The sequence below is a fragment of the Heterocephalus glaber genome, unplaced genomic scaffold, assembly GCF_053883595.1.
Source record: "Heterocephalus glaber isolate CG9 unplaced genomic scaffold, H.glaber_assembly_v1.0 deba00001571, whole genome shotgun sequence".
Taxonomy (NCBI): domain Eukaryota; kingdom Metazoa; phylum Chordata; class Mammalia; order Rodentia; family Bathyergidae; genus Heterocephalus; species Heterocephalus glaber.
Genome location: NW_028258356.1, coordinates 10,288,527 through 10,303,851, shown reverse-complemented (window position 1 = coordinate 10,303,851; position 15,325 = coordinate 10,288,527). Strand labels below are relative to the sequence as shown.

Sequence of the window (15,325 nt, the reverse complement as noted above, 5' to 3'; positions counted from 1 at the left end):
GATGTCTTGCTAAGGTGTTTTAATTTAGAAGTCCTTCTGGCTAAACCATTCTGTGTCTGTGATGCGATCGATGGCCAGAACATGTTAAAATGGTATGCTTCAAGTTAATTCCTTAGCATGGCAAATAAAGCCTGGCACATAGATACATTCTACACAAACAGGAAGTAGGCATTTTGAATATGGCCAACATTATATTCCAGTCATTGTTTTCAGCACTTTTGTACATTAATACTTCACTGCTATATTTTTCCAGCATCAAGTAATACTATTAGTGTTATTTTATAGAGAGATGAAATGACTTGCCTAAGATCACATGCTAATAATGGTAGAGCCAGGATTTTAAACTCAGGCAGATCAACTCTACATGTTCTACTATAAACCGTCTTTCTTCACAGCCTCTTATCAGAATGAATAATGCTCCTTTGACCTGGGTTACTCACTCATACTTGGCCAGAGCCTCCGAGTCTTTATCACAGCATTACAGACAAAGCATTAACAAATTTGAGCTTCTGAAGTCTACCAAAGAATTTAGGAAGTAAAAGTACTTGATTATGGCAGCAATGTATAAAACACATGCTTAGGAAAATAAAATTAGAATTTTACTTTAAAACACTGACCAACATAACTCATTCAATTATAGTTTAATACCTTGATATCTTGGCTCTTTACTAAGTTTCTGTGGACAAATATGCATTACTTTTAGAAATAGCATATAGTATTTATCAGGCAAATATATTGTTACAGATTTCTATTATTTATAATCTATTATTGGGTTTTCTTTTTTTTTTCTATTGCATGTGTGAAAACAGCTTGAAAGAGAAGACAAAAGGGGAGAGGATTCAAGTGGTTTCAAAATTTCTCCAGGGCAACATTTTCAATGAAAATGTTGCTTGTTAAGGAAATCTTTAAGTGAACCATTATTTTCTTAATCTTTACTTCAATTTACCTAAGTTCACTCAAAAGATAGACCTGGGAAGCATGTGGATTCAGGAGATGTAAAATTAAAATCCTCTTATTATGGTATTCTTATACATGAAAATCAAAACAAAGAAAAATAAAGCCAAGTGCTTAAAATATAACGTTACATCACATAATTTTCCCCTGGTTTTTGCTTCTAAATTTGTTATCTGATGTAATAGAAATGGGCACAAACCTGACAAGTCAGCAATGCATCAAAGATCTACATAGTCATTAGCGTGAGGAGAAAACAGCAGCGGTCTCCCAATTTTTCTCATTCTGTTGTTTTCTTTATAGATTTGCTTTTGGAGTCAGGTTTTGCTGCTTAGTAACAATGGAGCTTTTATTTTTGCAGTGTAACTACCATGTGGTAAGGATTAGACTTTTAAAGCTATTTTAAAATATATCTGTGCATTTATAAAAAAGTGTTGCCATAAAATAATTCCTGAGCTATTTTGAATATATGTCCAAAACATTGTTCTTTTCCTCAAGTGTTTGCTTAATATCTTTGAAATGCTAATAGAGTGTAGCTCAATAGGTTTTGAAACTAAGCTGAGATCTTAATTCACTTTGTGGCTTTATGTGCTTACTATTATTCCACATTACTATGATTTAGAAGTTTATAAAGTCCCTCAACACTAGTTCATTTTAGAGGTGTGCATTTCTTGGAGAATTTTACACATAAGAGGATTCCTAGAGGGAAACCACAATGACACATATAAGCAACCTTCCTGAAATACAACATCAGTAGCACGTACTTTTGTTACATTTTTCACCTTAATCAGAAGATGTTAGCAGAGCTGTATTGGATGTTTGTTTACAATCAATATTATATGCAATACTCTAGTTCATAACAGATATTTTGTAATATTTTCCTGCTTCAGAATATAAATAATAGATAATACAATATAGCTACATCTATAATTTTAAAAATCAACATGTGATAACAATAATATAAAGGAGACAGAAGAAGATGGTCATTTACAATAAAATACTTTGTATTTCAGCCCCAAAATCTCCAGGAAAATTACAGTGCAAGACATAATGAAGTAATCAAATGCTTGCAACTTTTAAAAAAAGGATATTTGCATTTTAAAAAGACAAAGATATTTTTAAACATCAAAAGAAAATCAATGATTAAATATGGGTGAACATAATAAAGGCTAATGTAATTTAATACTTATGAGAAACATGCAAAGAACACTTTGTGTTTGTATATGATAGTTCTAATGTCAGATACTTATAAATAAAATTTCCTTTTATTTGCATGTTCTATGGGGATTTTGAAATCTGTGTAGGATGTAGAACAATTATTTATTATGTCAAACTGTTGTAATTCTAACTAGGTGTGGTAGCACAATTTATAATCCCAGAACTCAGGAGGCTGAGGCAGGAGGACCACTGCAAGTTCAAGGCCAGGTACATCGTGAGATCTTTTTTTTTTTTTTTTTTTTTTTTTTGGTACTGGGGATCAAACTCGGGTCCTTTCACTTGCGAGGCAGGCAACAGAACCAGAGCTGAATTCCCAGCCCCATAGTGAGGTATTATCTCAAAACAAACAAGCAAACAAGCAAACTTGTCCCAATTCTTGCAAGATGAGTAGGCTCATGGGCCCATGTCCATCAAATATCAGCAGCTGGTGCCATGCTTTCTTGGCACACTAAAAATGGCTCAAAAATACCCACTATACCCTGTAGGGGGCAGTGCCAACTCTATTAAGAGCTATAGCTTTAGGTGAACCAAGCTGATTTTTTTTACCATACACACACACACACACACACACACACACACACACACACACAACTTCCCTTATCTTGAATTAGAATTAAAAACAAAACTAAAGATGATGAAATAAACTAAACTGAGATGTGTTTATTGAGTAGAAGCATGAATCGCTGCTTTCTACTTTATGGGTTGATGAATTACAATCCCTATCTTTAAGGGTCTCTGCCCCAAATAGATTCCTTCAGAGCTGCACTGAAGACTTCACTCAATAGTACAAAGCACTTGGTCAGAGAATGACACTCATATAACTGTAACGTTTTTTGGATAGGTATTTCCATTTAATAGAGGTTAACAATGAATAATTGCATTTAACACTTTTGCCAGTGTTTTTCTGGAGTGTAAGAAGGATTGAGTCCACAGATCATAGGTGATGCTGAATCATGTATAAAGAGTTCATTTACACAATGAAACAAAATCTGACTCTTAGTGCTTAGATTGTAATCAGTTATTAACATGACAGTCTATCTGCGTGAGGGCAGGGAAAGAAAATGCAGAAGCAAAGTAAATGAGCACTGGCTTTCAAGCCAGATAACACAGTGAGAAACTCTGCATTGTATTAAACTTACACTCTTGGTATTCAGTTACTTGAAACAAATATCAAAAGATGAATATTAAATAACAGCCAATATCTCTGAACAGGCACACAGAACACCAGTAGTTTCCAGTATTACTTGTAGTAAGCAATGGTAGAAGTAATTTGAGCCTCTGTGATCTTCTCTTAAGGCTTAGTCTTGAAATTGGAAATTTTATTTGACTATATCCCTGCACTGACAACACATGCTATATATAACTTATTTGGATAATTCACCTTACTAAGCCCCAACTTTCTCATCTGTAAAATGGGAATAACAATTATTCTCACTAATATAACTTTTTAAAAATTCATTCACTAATACAACTTTTACAAGGCTAATATGTTTATTTTACAGAATGAACACCAAAGACATAAGTGCTAAATGATCAGTAAACACTGGTGATCATCACAGTAATCTTGTTATTCACATTCTAGGAAACACTGTATGTTCCTAAGGATTCTCTGCATTTGTTTCTTGTCATTAGCCTTCTGATATTCATATGTTCATGACATTGACATATGATAATATTATCTTCATTCTGTAGCCACATAGGGGAAAATTCTATTATCTGACTTCATTTTCTTTATTGATGGATATTTGCTTGTAGTACATTAAACCAGCTATATCACTACCAGTTGTTTAATTTCACTGGCTGTTGCTATGAGGCTTAGTGCTGAGCTACCTACTTTTTTTTTTAAGGCCACCCATTTCAAGTTGTGCTCCACGTAGCCAGTTGCTTTTGCAGCTGCTGATAGAAAGATGATCAAGGAAGACATCTTGAACTTACAACAATGCTTCTAATTTGTTTATCCACCTTATAAATTTAAGTGTTTATGTGATATTTCATGATAACAAACCTTGGGTGAAAAGCTTTGAAATTATTGCTTTCTAGATTGTAATTTCTCTGAGCATAGCACAAGAACCACCATGCTTGGTATAATGTTAATTTTTGTAATATGATATTCCATACAGTTGTTTCTAGCAGGAATTGACTTATCTCAAACAAAACCACACCCTTATGTTATCTGATCCATACACTTGAATAAGAGCTTTGCTCTTGTTTGTCGCCCCAACAGAGTGCCCAGGATGTACCAATTTTACTAGTGTCTTTGGCATCAGACACTTTTAAGGTACCAGGAATACAAAGATGTGTAAGAAATGGTCCCTGGTCCTGAGAAATTTCCTTGTCACTGAGGAAGATAGCCAGAAAATCCTGGATAACCAAGACAGTGACAGATTTGAATGAAGAGCTTTTCAAAGTTAGAAGACTCTCATACCCTGCCTTGGGAAATGAGAGAACTTCTTGTCCCAGTCATCACATCTGAGCTTATGCCTGAATGATAAACATGTTTCAGGGGTACCTGGATTCCAGGAAGAGAGAGTCATGAGAAAAGATGAGAGATTGGAACAGAAAAGTGCTGGCTGTGTTTGAGTATTTCAGAATGAGCATTCCCAGGACTTGAGTGCAGATCGAGAGCTGGAGGTGACAGCTCAAGAGGGCAAGAACAACAGTGAGATGTCTCTGGGAACAAGACTGCTTAAGGACAGCATGTAGAGTAAGAGTGAGCTAGGATTAAAAATGAAACTCTGCAAAACAAGAACCTCTATCACATAAGGAAAGGAGTAGCAATGATATAGCAGGACCACACAGTTCAAGAGAATATGGTGAGGAGGAAGGAAGAGGAAGAAAAGAGAGTAGAGTCCTAGAAGTCCATGAGTTTTCAGATGATGGTGGCCAATAGTGAGAATGATGATAACCCTTACAATCGTGTATCAGGAAATACCCAATGACTTTTTGTGGAAATGATTTGCATAGTACTTGAAGGATGAAAATCAGAGCAAAAGGAGCTGAATTTTTAACAGGAGTTTAAAAAATAGATGTCAGGGTTTAGGTTATAATTTTTAATAATTTTGGTGAAGATGTAAAGAAGGAAGTAGAATATTGCAGTCTTTTTGAGGAGCAAAGTAAGGTCAAGGGAAGAAAGTGTTAGAGCACAAAGGAAGAAAAACTGTTATTTCTTCAACATCTATTTATGTAATTTTGTTGAGCACTTTCTGATTTGTGAACCATGAGCATATATATGGGCTAAAGGTCATGAAAATGGGGAGGAGAAATTACAGCAGAAAAGGAAAATTAGAAGAGGTGATGGGATAAAGAGACACCAAGAGGGAATTTGCCTTCTCTAGGCCAGGTCTCACTAAAGTGGGTTTAAAAAATGCAGTGCACATATATTTGGCTGCAGTGTTTCTGGAATTTTCTCAATTTAGGTCCCTGACCTGAATAGAGAGCTTTTCTAAAATAAAAAGACTTGTTAAAATGACAGCTTGAGGTTAATAATAGTTAACATCTAAAGAAGGCTTACTCTGCCAGACACTCTGCTAAGTATACACATTGCCACTTCTACTCAATGATTCTATGATAGGGGATTTTTGTCCCCATTTTATGAGGCTGGAAACCATTACCCAGAAGTATTAATGCAGCCAGTGTTACATATGAGTGGAGCTAGGATTTGAACTCATGAACTCTCTGTCCAGAGCTTGAATTTAAAAATTCCTGTGTCAGACTGTTTACCCAAAAACATTTCTGCATGCATAACACAACTACCTTTAGCCTACATTTAGCCCACTTACTCTTTCTCTGAACTTAGAGTCAGGATTTGGCCATATGACTTTCTGCTGCACTTAAGGAAAGGTACACTCTACTTCAAGAAGCTCAGGAATATCAAAACCTTAATCACAGCTATTTGGATAACATGAATTCATGCTTTACAACCCGACCCTGGCCCTAGTCATATTAAAATCAAAGTTGCAAAATAAAGAAACATTCTGAGAAACCTTGTCTGCTTCATTTAGATAACAGTGTACAGAATGAATTGAAAGATAAAAATGCTCAGCATTTACCATTTCCTTTTCCCTTTTTATTTTAAGCCCTGTGGTGTTATGGATGATATCATCAGGCAATTTGGTTTGAATATGTTCCATGCTGGACTGTGCCGATTACTTAACTAATGACATGCACACTCCTTGCCATTGTCACACCTCTCTTCTTACAATTGGGAATTTCAAGTGACAGACTAAAGCTGTTTGCTATCAATTTTGCAAAAAACACATCTGCCAGATAGCCAAGATTTAGTTCAGAGACCAAAATCGATTAATATTCTAATTTGTTACCTGTCATTAGTGTCACACTGTATTATGCCAAGTCAAAAGTGATAACCTTTTATATAATATATGCTCCTAGAAGAATTTGATTTTAGGGATATGTTTTATTTTTGTTGAGTGTTGCTTCCTGTGTATGAATCCCATTACAAATTTCAATTACATGGGCAGTAAAAATTGTGATGGATTAAAATGAAAGTGTAAAATACGCACTGTTACATATTTTTAATAAAACTGCACAGCTGCATTTTTCTAACACCTATTTATTGTATCATTTTAAGATTTTAGATGTTTTACTTGATGCTTCTGATCACATCAGAGAAAGTGCTAGCTACATGATATTTTTCATAGGCATTACCCAGGTCCTGTACTATTCTATTGTAGGTTGCTGGTCAAAAGCAAATTTTCATGGAAGAGGAGACTGATTATCCAGTTTGATCTAAAATCCCTCATAAAGAAATACAGGAATGAGGCAATGGCTTGGCAAGGAATAAAATAAAGTTAGAGGAAACAAAAGGAAGAGAGTTTTATAGGTAATTTTTTTCCCAGTGGTTGTTTTCCTACTGATGAACAGAAAGAAAGAAAGAAAAAAAGTCATAGCTGGCTGTAAGTGAGGAAGGCTAAAAAAATGCAAGAATTGACATTATAAAGATGGAAACATTTTATTTTTTCAATGTGAATGGCATTTAAGCATTGAAATGATGATTTTCCCAGTGTTTATTATTGCAAATTTATCCTTTAATACTGTGCTTTGTCAGCATATTAAAGTCTCAGAGCCTAAGAGGGGTGGTTCAGAATCCAAGCTAAATTGACATTTAATCATTCATTCATTTATTCATTTCATTCACTCATTCATTCATGAAATAGACAGCAAGTGCCTCTTATGTACCAGAAACCACCAGGGATGTATTTATGCATAAAACAAATCCAACTTAATGTTTTCATAGAACTTACATCATTTTGGAGAGGACCAGAGAAATTTAACAGAAAGTAATGAAATACATGGTAGTGCAGATGGTGCTTAGTAATATGGGGAGGAATACAGCAAAAGTTGGAAACAGGAAATGCTGGCAAAGATGGGGTAAGATGAAAGGGGATGAAATTTTAAATAGTGTGGTTGAAGAAGAAGTCCTAAGTAAGCAGATAATACCGGGCAAAGACTGAGGGGCAGTTAGTGAATGAGCTATGCTGATAAGTGGGGATCCTTCCAGCCCAGTGGTTATGAGCCCCGCTAAGCTTCTCACGTTGTTTATTCATCTAGAGAAGATGTTGAAGGCATGATGGGAAATGCACTTGGTCTGGTGTTATTCACTGCGTTCTTCATTTTCCTGTAATATATTTATCTTAATGCAAACACTTTGATAAAATATTCTTTAAGTGAGAATTTGTACCAAGTCTATGCATTTTGTTTCTGCTTGGTAATTCTAACCTCAAAGGTATCTCAGAAGTACTTAGATTCAGCAGTAGAGCAAAGGAGGGAATTGAAATCTTTTCTTTCCCCCGAGGCTTGATCTATTGGACCATCTCTGTCTCTAATCCGTTATGGATTTTCCTGCTGAGAATGATGATTACTGACAACTCTGCTAAGAGTACATTTCAGATTAACTTGAATCAGTTAAAAAGGAAAGGACAAGTCAAGTTTTTAATTACTGAAGCATAAGAAGTTGATTCTTCATATTTTTCATTTAGTTTTTGAGTGTTCTTATAGCATAATTCTCTTGTAAATTCTAAAAGTCGTGCGTCTGCATTCCAACAGCCTGCATTGTCTTCTGTCCTTGCCTCTCTGTAAGGCACATCCAATATTGTGACAAGAATGATGTTTTTAAAATTTAAGTAAGAACCAGGGACACCTTTGCTCAAAAGTTTTCAAAAATTCACTTTATTTTACATAGTAAAATCCAGGTTTCTTAGAACAATCCACAAGCCACATGATATGACTTCTGCTACATAAAAATTTATCTTCCACTTTCCACCTTGTTCACTCTACTTAAGGCACATTGGGCTGCTTGATATTTCAGGCAGATTTTTGCCTAAGGGCTTTGTCAGATTTTATGATAGCTCCCTCTTTCATTTTTAGGTCTTTTTATGAAGAAAATCAGAGCTGATAACCTTAAAGATAACAATCTTTTAACTTTGACCTCTTCTGTATCCCATTTACTTTTTTATATTTTTTCCATATAAACCTTACTGTCATGATGCACCATATATATATTTGCCTCTTTATTACTCCCCCTACTAGAATACAAGCTCAACATTTTGTTCTCAATGATTGAAAAATGATAGAATGTGTTCAAATGTGACAAAAAGAGAAACCTGTTTAAGATTCAAATTAAATCTTGTTAGCATTTGTGTAAAGCAAAATGGCACAGTAGGACTCTATAAGTTGTCCACCTATAGAAACATCAGTTTGAACAACTGTATACAGATGACAGTATCTTCACAAGAGCTAAGGGAGCCATGGGGAAGAGCACAGTACCTTTCCCAGTTGCAGCACAGTAAGACAAGGTACACTAAAGCAGATAGGAAGGATAGTTTTACATCATCCCTTTCCCAATCCCAGGCTCCACAGGGTAGAAAAAGGGACTGTCTTCTTGTGGGAAAGAGAGTCCAGGACTTTGACTTGGAATCCATCACAGTAAGCACTGGGCAGACTTCGGAGGCCCTGTATTCTAGAGCAGTATGTAGAGACTGAGGCTTTTAGACTTGCCTTAGCACCAGGAGGGACTGTATTGCCTCAGACTTCAGATCTGCACAGCAGACTCACTTTCTGGTATGCACTACTGCCTGGTGGATGTTGGTGGCTCTGAGACTGGGCATCCTTGCATAGCCCCTGGCTACCAGTGCCCCAGAGTCACAGTTGTCATTGTGGGCCCCAGGCTTCTGGCAGTAATGCATTAGCCACAGCTACTCTGTGCTTCTGACAAAGGACACCTAAGATAGTGCCCTGGGCTTTAGGGTGCCCGAGTGCAGTGCCTTGACACCCACATTTGCCCTAGGCTTCTAGCATGCCCCAGTACCATGCCTGCTATAGTGACCCCCAGGCTTCTATAACATTGTGATAGCCACAACTATCCCAGACTTTGTTACACCCCAGCACTGAACCCGGCGTAGAACTTTGCCAGACAAAGCAGTCTGTGAAGATTAAAATAAATATCTCCTACATGAAACATACAGATGTAGATCAACAGCCACAAAGATCAGAACAACTGGGGGGAGATGACCTAAATTCTATGAAATATTCAAAGATGAACTAATAATGGTTCCCATCAAGCTCTTCAAAAAGTTGAACAGGAAGGGATACTTCTGAACTAATTTCATGAGTCCAGTATTACCCTGATACCAAAACCAAGCAAAGACTCTACAAAGAATACTACAGGAGAAATATCATTGATGAACAGAGATGCAAAATTCTTCAACACAATAATAGCAAACCAAATTCAGTAGCTATTCTGTTTTAGACCTGGAGTGTCCCCCAAGGACCACGTGTGTTCAGAGGTGCGGCATTTGGAAGGTGATTGGATCATGCGGGTGCTGTTAGAAATGTAGATAAATGTGCGGTTAAGAGGTGAGGCCTGGTCAGCAGAGGTGGGTCACTGGGGACATGACCTGGAAGGATATATCTCCCTCCTCATTTCCTCCTTTCTGTCTCTGCTTCCTGCTCCCATGTGAGCAGCTTTCCTCTACCAGGCTCTTCTACCATGTACTTTTTCCTTTGGACCTGGATGACCATGCATGGACTCAGACTTCTGAAATTGTGAACCCAGATAAATCTTTCTTCCTCTAAATTGTGAGTGTTGGGCATTGTTTCTTAACAATGGGGAAATAACTAAGAATTTGATACTGAGAAGTAGGGTTGTTGCTATGACTAACTGACCATGTGGTTCAGAAACCTTTGGAACTGGCTCTTGGGGAGAGTTTGGAAAGATTTGGAAATGGTGGCTAGAGAAGTCCTAGAATGCTATGAGCTGAGCTTGATGGGTCATACTGGTCAGAGTTCAGAAGACCAAAATGCTGATAGAGATGCAACTAGTAAAAGCCAGGCTCAGGAGGTTTTGGTTGGGATCAAGGATTCCATTGGCAGTTGAACTTGAGATCATGTGTGTTACACTCTGGCAGAAAATTTGCCTACATTTTGCTCATGTCCTGAGACTTTGTCGGAGACTGAAATTTAAGGTGGTAGGCTAATTAATTTGGAGAAGGAAATTTCAAAGCAGCCCAACATTCAGGGTGTGACATGAGTATTGTTAGTGGCTTTTATCTATGCTTAAAATGATAAACAGGAACATAAAACCCATTTGAAAAGTTGTCATTTTTGGGGGAGAAAGAAAGTCAAAGAAAATAAGATAGTAGCATGTAAAAAACTTTTTTCCTTATATGATGAAATAGTATTAATTCCAGGAATAGAAGGATGGCTCAGCACACATAAAAAAATAAATGTGATATATCACATTAACAGAATGAAGGACAAAACAATATGACCTTTTCAGTAGGTGGAGAAAAAGCATTTTACAAAATTGAACATCCTTTCACTATAAAAAACTGTTCACAAATTAGATGTAAAAAGAAAGTACCTTAACACAGCAAAGGCTACATATGACAAACACACAGTTAACATCATACTCAACAGAGAGGTTTCCTCTGGGATCCAGAAAAAAGAATGCCCATTTTTGCTATTTCTATTCCCTATTGTACTAGAAATCCTACAGTAATGACAGAAGGAAAAGAAAAGCCATCCAAATTGGAAGGGAAGAAGTTAGATATTTCCCTGCCTGCATATGGCATGATTATATATGTGGCCCTAAAAACTCCACTAACAAAACTAATAAGTGAACTCAGTAAAGTCACATGACACAAAATCAATATACAAAAATCGGCAATGGTTCTAAACTCTATGTGAAAAGGAAATCAAGAAACTGATTTCCTTTGCAACAACTACAAAAGAAAATCTTCAGAATAAATTTAACCAAGGAGGTGAAAGCTCTACACTGAAATCAAGAAAATGCAAATTAAAACTACAATGAGATATCACCAATTATCAAAAAGATAAAAGACAGAAAGTGCTGGTGAGGATATGGAGAAAAGTGAATCTTTGCAAAATATTGGTCAGAATGCAAATTAGTACAGTCACTATGGAAAACAGGATGGAGGTTTTTCAAAAATTTAAAAACATACCTATCATATGATCCAGCAATCCTACTATTGGCCAGATAACCAAAGGAAATGAAATTAGTATGTTGAAGACATATATTATCAGTCCCATGTTTCTTGTGGCATTATTCACAATGGCCAAGACTTGGAAATAACCTTAGTTTCTATCAATGAATGAATGAATAAAAAATATGTGATATAGACACAATGAAAGGATATCCTGTCATTTACAATAAAATGGATGAATTTAGAGGACATTGCATTAAGTGAAATAAATCAGACACAAAAAGAAGAAATATTGCCTAATCTCATTCGTATATAAAATCTAAAAATGTTGATCCCATAGAATGGAGATTACCAGAGGCTGGGGAGAGGACAGGGAAAGGAATGTTGGGCAAATGTTAATCAATGGGTACTAAGTTATGGTGAGAAAGAAGCAAGAATTGTGGTGTGCTGTACATAGGAGGATGACTATAGAGAACAATAATATACTGTTCACTTCAAAGAACAAGAAGAAATGATTTTGAGTTTTCACCACAAAGAAATGATAAATGTCTGAAGGGATAGATATGTTTAACCTGATGTTAAATCACATAATGTACACATGTATCAAATCATTCCATAGTAGCCCATTAATATGTGGAACTTTTATGTTTTTTATATATCTTTTAAAAATAAATTTAGTCAAGTGAGAAAAAAAGTTGATCTCATAGAAGATGAGTGTCAACTCGGGCTGCCTGTGGCTGGGGATGTTGAAAGGCAGATTGGGGAGTTGTTTGAAGGATGCAAGATTTCAGTTAGATAGAGTTAAGTTCAAGAGCTACATATGCAACATGTACTGTAGTCTTAAAGAATACTGAGAGTGAATATAGAGTGTTTTTAGCACAAAAATAACTATGTACACAGTAACATGTTAATTAGCCAGAGTTAACCAATGATATATATATACATATATATATATCACAACATCATGTTGTACATAGTAAATAAAATTTTACCTGTCAATATAAAAACAAAATTAAGAATCAAATGCCAATATTTGGACTTAGTACTATACGTATAAAAGTTAAATTAGGTACAGATTTTGTTTTTCCTGATGACAAAAAAGAAAACTTCAAAAACTGGGCAAAAGATTAGAAAACATTGAGAAATAAAGAAAATCAAATTTGAAATACTGAGAAAGCTAATATTAGCTATAGTTTGGGAATAATCTTTATAATTGGAATAGTTTCATAAATGCAAATCTAAAATATACACAACAAAACCTATAGGAATTAGTGGTCTTAGAAAAATAGACATAAAAGAACTTATCTACATTAAATACAACATATACAATGTTTAAATAAACTGGACTATCATCCAAGACAAGAAGAGTGTTCTATTTCCAAGACTACTTGATTTTATTATTGGAATACTTCCATTAAAGAATATTAAGAGTCCCGCTTTTTTCCCCCATTGAATAAAGTGACTTTTAACACTGTATTTTTTACTCAAGTAACAATATAGGATACTCACATGGAATTTTATGCAGCTCATTCATAAACTTCTCCTTCAGTTTAGAAAAGGCATCTTCCTTTCCTTCGCCAGGACTGGCTGGCTCTGTGGCATTATTTGGTAGAATAGTTGCAACAGTGGTGACTGGCGGGGCTGCCAAGGCCTCATGATGACTCTCGCTCACCATTTTAGATTCAGAGGAAACTGAAGGGAGGAAAAGAAGCAAAGAAAAAACAATTCAAAATGGCTTACCTGATCCCACATCAAAGGTATACTAGAGATAAAAGGACACCAGAGGTTGCACCTGCTCCCTGGGTAAATAATCTATCATTAGCATATTACTTTATGTTGGTTCATGAAATATTAAAAAGACCACAGAGAGTGGAGAGTTCTTTCCCAGAAGGTAAAACCACATATAATTACTGAATAGCATTCTTTCCCAATGATATTGTATAAACTGTCAAATCTATTAGTTATTTATACGGCCCATTTTTTTGATATGTAGATTTAACTTCTAGCCCATATCTCATTGAAATGAATTATGAAGCAATTTATTGACAATATATAGATTGTATACTCTAACATTTTGTATTTTCTAAAAGAAAAGAGACATTTGTTTTGGAAATGTTGATAAATGCTAGCATACATTCAAAATATTAGTGACTTTTTAAATAGTTATAAATTATACCATCAAAACATTGATAGTCTATCATGACATTATGCAAAAATTGATTCTCAAATCTAATTTATTATTGGTAAGTTTTCCCCCCAGTCCTTTTTTTTTTTTGACATTTACTGTAGGCAATACTCTTATCAATAATTCACTTGTCTTGCTGGGTGATTTATTTTAGGTCACAGGAAATGTGGTAAATTGACTACTTATATCAAGACACTGATGATCAAACATGACTTTTCTGTTTAATTTACTTAAGTTGATTATGTTATTGAATAAATTTATTAAATTAATTTACTCAATTATTTCAAATGTGTGCTTGCTTTCAAAATACTAAAAACAATACTAAAGTAGTCAATTAAAACATTTTAGCTTTGAATTTTGAAGATATCAGTTCTAGTCCTCCTCACTAGCTAAATGAATTTTGACAAGGCATTTGACCTCTAAATCTACCCACCTTCTGAAATGTAAAGAACTGAGTGAGGCCTGCCCTTCCAGGGTTTTTCTTAGTATACCACATGTGAAGTGACAGATCTATATAAGGAAAGCATTCTAAAGGAGTAAAAGTAAATTCATATTTGGAGATTATTGTGGATTTTTATAATTTTATTGCATGATTTAAGATTTCAGCCTGTGTTGATGAGAAAATAGACACAATTGTGGGCAGAAAAAGAGGAAATAAACAGGCCTGAAAAGGAATAAATTCACAGTCACAATAAGAAATTTGATGGGTAGATAAAGACATTTTGATTTGCAAGCAAGTGAGGATAACCAGCAAACACATGCAAAAAAAGAGAAATACAAAGTAAAACAATACTGAGATTCCATCTCAGAGAAATTAGCTATCATCAATAAAGAAAATAATAACAAATGCTGGCAAGGCTGTGGCATTGGGGAAAGGAACTCTATTACATTGCTAATGGGAATGTAAACTAGTACAACTATTATGGAAATTAATATGGATATTCCTCAGAAAACTAAACCTAGAAATTTCATTCAACCTAGTTATTCCCCTTCTAGGTATATTCCTGAAAGAGTTAATTACATCACATTACAGTGATACATGCGTACCCATGTTTATAGCACCACAATTCATAATAGCTAAGCCTGGGAAGCAGCCTGCATGTCCAACAACAGATGAATGGGTAAAGAAAATGTAGTATTTATATACACTGGAGTACTAGTCTATCATAAAGAAGAATAAATGTGAGTCAGTTATATGAAAACAGATGTAACTTGAGACAATAATGTTTAGTTTAATAAATTAGATACAAGATCAAATATTGCATAGTTCCTCTTATATGAGAAACCCAAAATATAAATAAAGAGAAAAATAAAAGACAGATAATAGGAAGTAGGGAGATAGATCTTTTGCAAAAGCAAAGGGGACCAAGAGGTGGGAGGGGGGGAGGATGGGAAAAAGGAGAGGGTAAGGGGATAAAAAAATTATGATGTGTTATATACATGTATGTACCAACTCTCCATAAGGAACATAATTATTATGTATTGCAAACATGAAATAATAAAAAATAAA

At 35.2% G+C, this 15,325-nt stretch overlaps 1 protein-coding gene across 15 annotated transcripts in view; it reads right to left on the bottom strand.

Moving 5' to 3' along the window:
- Syt1 (synaptotagmin 1) overlaps positions 1-15,325 on the bottom strand; it is a 531,406-nt gene that overhangs the window by 196,348 nt on the left and 319,733 nt on the right. For all 15 annotated transcript variants that reach the window (XM_087192509.1, XM_087192506.1, XM_004844995.4 and 12 more), the window contains one exon: positions 13,140-13,322. In XM_087192509.1, the coding sequence (XP_087048635.1) occupies positions 13,140-13,305 (166 nt within the window). In that variant the 5' untranslated portion in view covers positions 13,306-13,322. The remainder of the gene's footprint in view (positions 1-13,139; positions 13,323-15,325) is intronic.